Here is a 12,225-nt window from a genome sequence, read left to right on the forward strand (position 1 = left end):
TAAAAGCTGGAAAGCTTGAAGTCATTTAGCTTATCCCATAACTATTGGAGGACTAGAAAACCTCATTACCAGTGGAGTGCCCACCGCCAAGCATACTGAGTAATGTCCAGGCAGCTCTGAGGGGGTGTGTAAAGATGGTGCCAATACACACAAATGGATTGTCCATGCTCAGAGCTTTCCTTCACCCCTTTCTCACCTCCCCTGCCTCTGGGGACTAAATAGTTATACTGTGGAAAGGAGAGGGTACTCAGAAGTCATCTGGAAGGGCACAGCCTCCTGGTTGAGGTTGGGAGGGGGCGCCCAGGGGCAACTTTAGAAGTTTCCCAGCTTGGTACATCTCCACCTGTCTTTCCCCCAGACCCTCCAGGACTGGCGCCCATTCTCAAGTCCTGCCCCAGGTATTCTGTACAAACCCAGCCCAGTGAAAACCCTAAGTTCATAGGTAAAGCTCATAGAGGAGGAATCTCAGCATTACGAAAGAAAGGCAACAAGCTGAACAATTTCAAGCAGAAGAAGGACGAGAAATCAAAATGTGAATAGTAAATATTCTCAAGGAAAGACACTGGGAGTCCAAAAGCAAAAATGAGCAGTCATGGAAAAGTTGCAAACATTAAGAATATAAAATATTCTTGAACTAAAAGATTCAGTGGATGGGCTGGACAATAGATTGGATATATGTAAATAACAAGGATGTGAGAAGATGAGGTCAAGTAGTTCACTGTCTCAATGTATCAAGAAAGGGTAAAGATGATGCAAAGAGGGGCACCTGAATGGCTCAGTGGTTGAGCGTATGTCTTTGGTTCAGGGTGTGATCCCAGGGTCCTAGGATCAAGTCCCACACTGGGCTCCCTTCAAGGAGCCTTCTTCTCTTTCTGCCTATGTCTCTGCCTCTCTCTCTCTCTCTCTCTCAATGTGTCTCTCATGAATAAATAAACCTTTAAAAAAAGAAGATGAAAAGACTTTCAGAGAGAAGGTTAGAGGAAAGGGCCAGTATCTAACTGTACAAAGTATCTAGATGATGAAATCAGCAAACCAATGGAAGAAAATACTTGAAAACTAGTTCTGCTGCATTTTTTTTAACTTAAATTGTAGTTAACATACAGTGCAATGTTGGTTTCTGGAGTTCTGCATTTTTAAAGTTAGTGAATCCATCATTTCAACATTCATGTTAGGCCTACAACCTGTCAGCTCTTCAGAGCATAAGGCAAACAAGGCTCCTGTGCAGTCCTGGAGCTTAAATCCTAGGCAAATACACAACTAAGCAAAAAAGTACTTTATTGACCATAAAATTGGGTGATATGACCGAGGGCAACTGGGAACAGGAAGGACACACTTAAATCAGTGCTCAGAGAAGTCTCATCGAAAGAGGCAGAATTGAAGCTGAGGCTTAAATGCCGAGAAGGACCAACTAACCGTGTGACAATAGGAGTGGGGAACATCCCAAGCAGATGAGATGAGGTCACTAAAAACAGAAGAAAGACAGTGTGACTGGAGCCTGGAGAGCCCGAATGGGTGGACCCAAACAAGACTGAAAGTATAACTAATAATCAAATGACGTAGGACCATATAGATCATGGTAAAGAGGTCAGGGTGGATGAATGAAAAAAATGAATTTATAGCCCCTGTATAAAGTAATGTATTTATAATTATGTTATTTTCAGTTATATTAGGCTAAACCTAAGAAATGGACGATATGCAGCTATCTTTGACCTGCAAAATCAGGATATTCTTTTTTTCTTTGAGTAGGCTCCACACCCAACATGGGGTTTGAACTCATGGCTCTGAGATCAAGAGTTGAATGCTCTAACCAACTGAGCCAACCAGGTTCCCCCAAAGTAGGACATTCTTATGATTCAATCTAATATACTCTAACCAGTAGGAATCCAAGCAGCCTGGCCTTTTTAAAAGATGTTTGTATCATCCTATCATCTATTATCACCACTTGAGTTTCTCCCCACAATTTCTTGTGTTGAAAAAGAAAAAAAGTTTATGTTTGGGAGGCAAAGCAAGTGTTTTGTTTACATGGGAGGCCACTCTGAAAAGTTTTCAGTTAGACTTGACAGGTATTTACTGGGTCCTACTGTGTGCCAGCCATGGCCACATTAGCTACCAGGAATACAAAGATAAATAAGTCATGGGCCCTGCCACAAGGAGATCATTAGTGAAAACAGATCAATGCCAAGATAAACTTGGCCCAGGTCCCCGTGGGAATTCTCAGGATCCTACTAATGGGGGGAGATCATACCAGGGAGGTGTTACCAGATCTTAGTGAGGCATCTGGAAAGGAAGGAAGTGAACATTTGTTACCACCGACATGATTTCTCACTTAGGTTGATGAATATGAGCATGAAGAGATGGCTAGGGGGCCAATTCAGAGACTGATGACTAGAGAAGGAAAACACCTAATGTTTCTACCAACGGCTGCATGGACCAAGATACTGAGAGAGATGTAAGTGCAGGAGTTTTGTTGTTGTTGCTTTGTTTTGTTTTTTTGCTTTGGGGCATGTTATGGCTTGCTTTCCAGTCTTCCCTTCTGGGAGTGGGAAGAAGGATGTCAAAGGGTTCTTCAGCCAAAAAACCCCAGCTTTACCCAGTGAAGAAACTTGGAGCATATTCAAGAGCAGCTCCATTGGAAACAGCCGAGGGACAATGGCCATCGTGTGAAACTGGAGTGCCTGTTAGTATAACTGGTTTTGCTTTTATCACTAGGACTCCAGTATTTCTATCACTAGTCTTCCAAGAAGGTATTTGATAGCATTGGCACAAGTTCTGCGCTTGACTGCTGTCTGACCTCTTAGGAGGTACACCTCTCTGGACCTCCTTGTCCTCACCTGCAAAGTGAAGGTGTTGATGAGGTTAACCCCTTTGATCCTAAAATGTAATGCCTGCACTATACAGAAGAGTTATTGAGTATCTAGTGCCATATTTGCAATTAGTAGAATATCCTAGTAATGCTTAGGCAGACCTCTGAATTCTGATTTATAAACTCTAGGCCTTGGGCTCTTGACACAGGGCCTGTTTTTACAGCAAAATCAAGAAGTTACTATAATTGTCCAGCTGGTGTTCTCTCAGCTGGTCCACATCTGGGGAAAAGAGGCTGATCAGCATAGAGGGAGTAAGCAGCACTAGTGTAACACATTTTTACATATAAATGAGGGCCACACATCACATCTTGCAATCTTTTTTTTTTTTTTTTTCCATTTGGTCAGTAAATTTAGGACCCCTCACAAGATTTTCCACACTAGAGGTGGAAGGAATTACTTGCTCATTTATATTCTTGCTCCCATGGAAACCGTTTCCTCCCACCCCTTGAGCCAGTGAGTCATTTCCACCCTTTAAACCTCTGTAGCTTCCTTTCCAGCCCTGGCCTGGCCCTCTGGACAGGGGTCCAGGCTGTTGGGCAGGAAGGTTCTTCAGGCAGCAGGCAACACACCTGGAATGGCTTTGGAATATCAGGAGGATCCTCCACTCAGGAGAAAATATCTATGTGGTATGATAAATGCCGGGCACTGGATTCCAAATTCAGTGTTTTTCCTTTTATTTTAAAAACACTAGGAAAGAAACACCCATAGAAGGTACTGCCGGTTGCAGGTTTATTTTATGACTCATGGAAATTTCTAAAATGATAAATATTGGCTCAGCAGTAGCCTGACACAAGAAACACTCCACTAGACCAGAGTCTATGGTTACAAGAAACAAGAAGAGTGCGTTCAACAAATAAACTGTGACTCCATGTCCAAGCTTTCAGAGGAAAAAAGAGCAGAAAGTATTTTCTGCATTCCATGAGGTGGCTTGGCAGGCCATGATTTCATTTGTTTTTCTTGAGGACAGAAACTTTCCTGAGATGGTTGCAGTATCTTCCTGGCCAGGAAACCATTTCATATGCCTTTGGTTTTCTACTTTATTTAGTCCAGGATTCTTTTAGATAATATAATGAAAATACTTCAGCAACCATAAAAAATAATGAGGGTGAAGTTGGAAATATTTTCCCCTCAGAAATGGGGAAAAAAAAGAAAATAAATATTTTCCTTCCTGAGTAGAAGTTCCTCTATCTCTGTGTGGAGACGAAACTAGGCATTCCACAAAGATGTGAAAAACCCAGACTATCAACTTGTTTCAGGGAATATTTAGAAATTATGAGCCTTCAGTATGGTTCGGCTCCTCCTGAGTAGTTTTTATTTCTCACAAAACAAAGTCAGCATTGCCTTAACTTCCCATCAGCTGATTTTTATCTCCTAAAGAAAATATAAATATTTGGGCAGCCCGGGTGGCTCAGTGGTTTAGCGCTGCCTTCGGCCCAGGGTGTGATCCTGGAGACCCGGGATTGAGTCCCGTGTCGGCTCCCTGCATGGAGCCTGCTTCTCCCTCTGCCTGTGTCTCTGCCTCTCTCTCTCCCTGTGTCTCTCATGAATAAATAAATAAAAATCTTTTTTAAAAATGTAAATATTCATATCCTATGAAAAGGCTAGTGTCAGAACTTACCAAACCTAGTAATAAGCACCATGAATCTGTCTTTCTGCGAGCACGTTCATCCTGTGTAACTGTTGTAGGCTTGTTAACAGAGCAGCATTATTTGTAGTTTCTTTAGAATTGGCTATCCCAAAACATACACACACACACTTTACAGGCTGGAGTCATGATAAATAACAGGGTGAGGTAGATTCATAAAGAAAGGGGAAAAAGATTCAGTCCATAATTCTATGCTTCAAATAAAGTAGCCAAAGAGACTGTTGGTGTTCTGGTAAATCTGCCAGTTGATGCCAATGACTCTCCTACAACCAATCACAGGCATTCATACTTCCCTTGGGGAAGAGGAGACCGCATTGGGATAGATGTGGACACCTAGAACCAAGACTCTAGAACATGTTGCAGAGGACGTTGGGAGGGCAGAGAAGTAGTTAAAGGCCATTCCATAATCTCTTGTAGAAACTCCACCACGAGGTAGGAGAGAAACAAGGTGGCCGCCATGATCTGGAACACGAGTGCGATGGGAAGGTTGTGCAACAAGACACTGCATCTAACTGCCCTTTGCCCCAGCTGCTGGGAAACTTATCTCAAGTTTCTCCAGAGAGAGAAACTGTGGGAGCCAGATTAATCAGGGAGATGCGCCATGCGGCCTGGTGTCAATACTGAAGAAACAGGACTTCCCCTTTGGAAGGCCTGGCCCTATGTATTCTTCCTCCCTTTGCTTCTCTGCTCATCTTATATTAATAGGCCTTGCAACCTGATGGGGAGGGAGCTCTCCCCACCCGAGGGGCCAAGGCAGGAGTGTCTCTGCAGGTAGCCAAGGTGATGCTGGCAGCCACAGATGCAGCAGTGGTGGGGATGGCTCATCTTGCTGCCTGCCAAGGGAGAGGGAGCCCCTTGGGCCCTGAGCCATGACACAGATGGGCCCTGGGTCATTCTACTGGTTGAGCCAAAGAGCAGTAAAAATAATTACAGAATGGAAATTACTTTGTTGCATTTTTTTTTCCTGGTTATTAAAAAAATTGCAAGTTTGTTAGGAAACAAAAAAACAACTCTGGAAATATATGAGAAAGAAAAGTGTTTGTTGCCCCATCGTCTTTTTGCCTAATAATTAAAAAGAATTTAAATGAATTTTAATTATATAAATTGTCTAAGAATGTCTTCTCCTGATTAAAAAAAAAAAAAAAACTTCACCTTGACTCCCCTGCAATTCTTTGCACCTCACCAAAATTAAACCCTATTATTGGTTTGGATTGTGTCCTTGCCGTTTGTTCTGTACCTATAACTCCATGCCATACACTTGCACATATGCACACACCTGATTGATGGATCAGTATAGACTGTTTCATATTTCTGTAATTTTCAAAAAATGTTAACAGTATATTTCATTATCAACTTGCTTCCCTGTGTTTAGAAAGCAACCAAATGGTTTGCTCCAACACGTCTCTCAATTCAGTGCAGAACTGATGTCACCTCTTCAGTGAGGCCTCCCCTGACTACCCTAAGATTACTCTACACTCCTAAGCTTCTAGGTCCCTTCTCTGCTTTCTGTCTCTCCGTAGTGCCCATCACCATCTAACATACCATATTTTTCACTTGTTTACTTTCTATTATCTTATTTATTTTCTATTATCTTATTTACTTTGTATTCCCCACCCCCCACCATTTGAATGTAAATTCCACAAGAACAGGGATTGTAATCTATCTTTTCATTTCTGTATTCCCAGTGCCTAGAAGAGTGTTGGCACATAGTAAGTTGTGAAATTTAATATTTGTTGAATAAGTAAATGAGTAGGATTCCAAACAGTTGGTGCAAAGACATGGCAGGTGTTGGCGCTGCACCTATCTATAGCAGTGGCCATCTTTGAACATGAGGATCAAAGCCATATGCTGAGGACAGCAGAGTGAAGAGGGGTCTACCATACCAGTCCTGAATTGCTTACCTCTAGACTCCCTGTTCTAAGACAAAAAGCAGACCTTATTTGGTTAAAATATTGTTGGGTGTCTGCTATTGTTAGGTGTGTGCAGTCCTAGGTGATACCAGTCAATGGTCCAGAAAAGTTGAGAATATTCCAAGGGTGAAAGGACGGGGCTTGGGACAGAACCTGCAGGAACCCTAGTAATTCAAAGATGGAAGCTGAAGAGGATCCTTACAAGAGGCTTCCAAGAAATGGAAAATCCAGAGGCAGGTAGAAACATGGATCCAAGAAAGGGTCTTTCAAGAAGGAGGATGTAGTCAGCAGACTCAAATATTAGTGAGCAGTCCTGAGAGAGGAGATGGGGCATTGAACTGAGAACTTGAAGTTGAGAAAACATCTTTCTGAGGACTCTATTTTCTCTGTGAAGTATCAGGCATGACCATCCTTGGTGGTTCATTTTATGTGTTAAGTTGGTTAGGCTTTGGTGCCTGATTGCATGGTCCAATGCTAGTCAAGACCTTGTTGTGAGGGTATTTTGTCAATGTGATTGACATATTAGTAGACACGGAATAAGTATGTCAGATTACCTTCCATGATGTGAATGAGCCTCATCTATTCAATTGAAGGCCCGAAGAGCAAAATCTGTAACAATAGAAATCGTCCCTGAATTTCCAGCCTGCTAACCTGCCTTACAGATTCCAAACTCAAGATTGCCACCTCACCTCTTACCTGAATTGCCAGTCTCCGCCATTGCATAAGCCAATTCCTTAAAATAACACCACCACCCCTGAGATATATAAGTGTGTGTCTGTGCGTGTGCGTGTGCATGTGTGTGTGTGTGTTTTGAGGTGTATCTTGATGTGTATATTGATATGTTGCCATATTTTGAAAAATAGTGAAGTTGGACATCTTTTCATTTTTTTTGACCATGTGCCTTCTGTAAACTTGAATATGTCATACCAAACTCTAATTGTTTGCTTTAGAAACTTGGGCCATTTACATATGGTTCTTTTTCATTTGAAAATACGACAAATGATCAGACTCTGAAACAGATAAAATTCTCAGCTGATCTTGCCTTTTCTTTGCTTTTCTACTGGATGTTTGCCTTTTTGTTATTGATTTGTAATTTTCTTTACATAGTGCTCTGTCTTTTATCTAATATGGAAACTGTCCTATTTTTTTTTATTAGCTTTTAACATTGGGGTTGCTATTGGCGTTTTTGTAACACAAAATAGTTTATTTATTTATTTTTAAAATAGTTTATATTTTAGATGGGCAAACTTTCCAGTCTTTTCCTTTGAGGCAGTTATTTATTTTTAGAAACATTGGCCAAATATACAGACTCTCCTCCTTTTCACATGAAAAAGACACAATCAAATTATGCAACAGATACATTTTTAAATGTAGGGATGGAGTTTATGGTGTTATCATCTCAGTATTTGAACCTCTGAATGTGTAAGAAAGTCTTAATATATTATTTTTCCTTAAAACTCAAATGGTTTCATTTACTGAAGAAGCCTGTCATTGCGGCTGCTAAAAGTTTGGTGATTCTTGGAAAAAGAGAGAGTTTTTCTTTTCCATGAGGGTTTGGCTATTGCACAGCACTGCGAAAATTGTTGGATACCTCCCTAGTTTTAGGTAATGAATATTAGGGGAGAGGTAAGTCTTTCAAAGCAGAATTAGGGTTGAAACTCCATATATTATTCTCAACATCATGTTGATTTGGTGGGAACTGACACACAAATATTGTAAAGCTACATAATTTATTACATAATTTATTTCTTGTCTCTATGACAACCAACATAGAATGAACACAGTTTTTTTGTTTTGTTTTGTTGTATTATAGTCACGAGTTGACCCCATTAAAATAAATATATAGAGGAACTTCAGTTCATTCAATGATCTAAAAACAGTGATGGTGGGCCTCTAGCTCCCCTCCTATGCCCCTTATGCTCCCCAATGTGAGAAGGCTGCTCACTCTGAACTACCTGCCATTTTCTGATTTTCTGTCCCAGATCCTAGAGTGTTAATGCCCCTGGGAGCAGGTCTCAACCAAAGATGGACGGGAAGCTCATGGATAAACACCCCTTGGGTGGGATAGTTCTGTAGGGTGTCCTGTTCTGTCTCCTAGAGTCCCCCGATGCAGTAACCTCCAGTCGGGCACAGAGGCAATTGTGATGACACCCCTATGATTGGCCTCTTCCCCCCCCCCCCCGCCCCCGCCCCGCCTCACTTCTCTCATTCACCTACTGGTGTGAGAGGATCCTCTCCTAGATATACCACTTGTGTTTAGGGGCTGCATCTGAGGAATTCCAGACCAAGACAAATGCTTAAAGCCTGCATGCAAAAACTAATGTCTAATATTTATTAAGCACTTAATGCATGCTGCCCAGCATTCTAAACATATCATTTAGCCCTCATGACATCTTTTGGGAACTATTATCACCCCCCCATTTATAGATGGGACATGTGAGGCTTAGAGAAATTAAGTAGCTAATGGGTCACAAAGGATTTAAATCTAGAGTATGGAACGCAAGTGTCCAGTATTTTAATCCATGCATCCTATGACACAGTATATCAGCTTACCTCAGAAAACTTCATGGTACATATTTAATAGGCTTTGGGAGGGCATTTTGCTGATAGTTGAGCTGATCAATATTTTTGCAGTCTCCAGCAATAATACTGTTGCCTGACTTGGATTGTCTGCACTCTCCTAGCTGAAATCCAAGTCACTGCAAGAAGCTTCTATTTTGTTTCTAACCGTCAAGAAGTTTTCTCCTGGCTTTTCTAACATGTGAGTCTGCTTTTGCAGCTAACTACTGTTCCTGGTGTTTTTGTCAAAACTCGCTGCCCAACTTACAATTTATTGTATGATAAAGGTCAGTATTTATGCCCTAATAGCCAATTGAGTGGATCCAGGATTTTAGCTGGTTGTGATGCTTTGCAAGGAATGTTTCTTAGTGGTTTGAAAGACAATGTTTCATGGGCTCTGGATGACCCTTATTTGAACTGAAATATTCTTCCAGTCCCTGGCCTTATCAAGTTTTTTCTTTGTTACCTGGCAAAATATTATGCTCTTCTTCTGGTCCCACTGCTGGTCTTCAAAAAGAATAAAACAAATATTTTGTGGTCCTAGAAAATGTTATAAAATTGTTTCCCAAGTTAGGTCATTCCAGTTGCAAAATTCTTGTTTTGGTAGAAAAGTTGGCCAAAAACAACAGAGGCAATGGTCAGCCATTATTTCAGGGAAAAAAAAATCTTGAGCTTTGCTAGAGATTGCTATCTTCCCTTCCAGTGGTACAGAGACCAAGTCTTCCAGCTGAGCCTAAACTAGTTTTGAGATAAATCTTTTTCTCTCTTTATAGAGATACGTTTTAATTTACTGGCTGACTTCCCCAGTTTTTGAAATGGCCCCATAAAATTTTGGAAGGCATTTTAACTTTATAAGGCAATTATCATAAATTGATTTTCAGAAACTTCTTGAGCCAACTTTTAATCAAAACAAACCATTTTCTCAGACTGTATACTCTAATTCCACTCTTATTTTTTAAAACTGAGCATTTAAATTCAGGGTACCATTTTAAACGACATACATGGGAAGACTGATTCTCTTCTTTGAAATTGCAGAGATTGAAGAAAGGACATCAAGTTTCTCTCCATCAATTTCAGCCACTGGGAGATGGATCCTTATTATTTCGTAGTTGATGTGACTCCAGTAAATGTTGAACAACTGAGTTTCAAGAGGAGAAATGTCCCAAGGTGTCTTTAGAGTGTTTGTCAACTCCTGTGGTATAAATATTCACACCATGGCTGATTTTAAGCTATCAGTGAGGTTCTAACCAGTTCCCAAAATTCCTGGAAATTTAACAATTGGAGCTTATGAGCTCCTAAGAGGCACCTCAAGAATGATACTGTAAGTGACTCAGCCAAATAGTGCCCCAAACGCAGGCTTGGGAACACTGGTTTGATGACCTGGAATTGGTCTTAAAGGTCACTAGGATATCATGTAGCAAATCCTGACAAAGTGGCATTTTCAGATCCAGGGTGTGCGTTACCCCAAAAATTCAGGTTACCTTGAAAAAAATAATGTACCTGGGAGAATTTGATGCCAAATGTCGTGTTTAATTGTCATCCTTGCAGATTCTAAGTCATACAATGAGGGTCATTGAGTATAATCCAAAAGGCATTTTAGAGACAGGGGCCACTCACAGCTCTGTGGCTTGTTGAAACTGCTATGTTCAGCAAAGGCTGACCACAGAACAAAATAAGCAGCCAGAATCCAACTTGGATGCCACCCTTTGCAATAGATTTCGTTTCAGGTTTACATCTAAAAAGCCACAGCGTTGGAGGATGCCTGGGAAATGTCTTCATTATCTATCACTTGAGAACATCCCTTCTTTTTTTCTTCTTAAAATAGAAAGCTCTTTTCTAAGGAATTAATTTTTTCTTTTATTGTGTCTTGTAAGTATACCCACTCTGCTGACTGGTGCACTGTTTTCCTTCTTAATGAATGTATTTTGGTCCTGTCCTTCTATATTTCATTTAATGATGGAGGACAATATAAATCCAGCTATTGCAGTGGAGAGCAAAGCAAATTTCAATTTAGGGCTATTGCAAAGTTTGACTATGCCCTTTGAAACAGCCCAGTCAGCAAACATGTGGAGTGAGAGTGCCAGGCCTCTGGTACAGCTATTGGTAAGAGCTTCATGCTTCATCTTTGGCCAAGCAATACCCAGCTTTCCCATTTGAAAGTTTCAAGATGAACTTCCCAACATTCAAAAACTTTGTCTTGGGATCCCTGGGTGGCGCAGCGGTTTGGCGCCTGCCTTTGGCCCAGGGCGTGATCCTGAAGACCCGGGATCGAATCCCACGTCGGGCTCCCGGTGCATGGAGCCTGCTTCTCCCCTCTGCCTGTGTCTCTGCCTCTCTCTCTCTCTCTGTGTGACTATCATAAATAATAAATAAAAAAAATTAAAAAAAAAAAAACTTTGTCTTGAAATCAGAGAGGGAGACAAACCATAAGAGAAGAGGCTCTTTTATTTTTCTTTAAAGATTTTATTTATTTATTCATGAGAGACCCAGAGAGAGGCAGAGACAGAAGAGGCAGAGGGAGAAGCAGGCTCCATTCAGGGAGCCCAATGTGGGACTTGATCCCGGGACTTGGGGATCATGCCCTAAGCCAAAGGTAGATGCTCAACCCAGGCGCTGAGCCACCCAGGCATCCCGAGAGGCTCTTAGTCATAGGAAACAAAGTGAAGGTTGCTGGAGGGGAGGGTGACAGGGTGGGGAATAGGGTAACTGGGTGATGGACACTAGGAAGGGTAGGTGATGTAATGAGCAACGGATATTACATAATACAGATGAATCACTAAACTCTACTTCTAAAACTAAAAATACACTCTAATCAATTAATTGAATTTAAATTAAAAAAATTAAAACATGAAACTTTATCTTGATTTCAAATTTCTATCTAAGCTTCATTTATTGTTGAATTCATTTTATCAGGTACCTATGCTGTTTCAAAAGCTTTACCAGTTGAGGAATGAGATATTGTATCTGTCAGGGTTCTCCTATATCTAGCTGGAAATAAATGGTCTAAACAGAGTTTAACAGAAGATACTTTAACAAGGGGACGACTTCCAGAGTTGTGAGCAAGGTTAAGGGAATCACCAAAGCATGGTGAAGAGCCAAGAACTAGCAACAGCAGGAAGTTCTTACAACCCCAGGCCAAAAGGAACAAGTGATGCCATGAAGGGGCAATTTTGCTTAGAGGGGAGAGGGAAGCAGAAAGGGAATCTCTCTGATCTCCTGCCAGTGACCCCATTTGCAAAACCCTACA

The 12,225-nt window shown here is 41.2% G+C and overlaps 1 protein-coding gene across 14 annotated transcripts in view; it reads left to right on the forward strand.

The window, feature by feature from the left end:
- BFSP1 (beaded filament structural protein 1) overlaps positions 1 to 12,225 on the forward strand; it is a 67,652-nt gene that overhangs the window by 5,792 nt on the left and 49,635 nt on the right. For 5 of the 14 annotated variants that reach the window (XM_077872103.1, XM_077872101.1, XM_077872104.1 and 2 more), the window contains one exon: positions 2,331 to 2,449. The exons of 2 other annotated variants lie outside the window; for them this stretch is intronic. In XM_077872103.1, the coding sequence (XP_077728229.1) occupies positions 2,355 to 2,449 (95 nt within the window). In that variant the 5' untranslated portion in view covers positions 2,331 to 2,354. 7 more of the 14 variants (XM_077872112.1, XM_077872113.1, XM_077872108.1 and 4 more) reach the window with 4 other exon arrangements.

Source organism: Canis aureus, chromosome 26, assembly GCF_053574225.1.
Source record: "Canis aureus isolate CA01 chromosome 26, VMU_Caureus_v.1.0, whole genome shotgun sequence".
Lineage (NCBI taxonomy): Eukaryota > Metazoa > Chordata > Mammalia > Carnivora > Canidae > Canis > Canis aureus.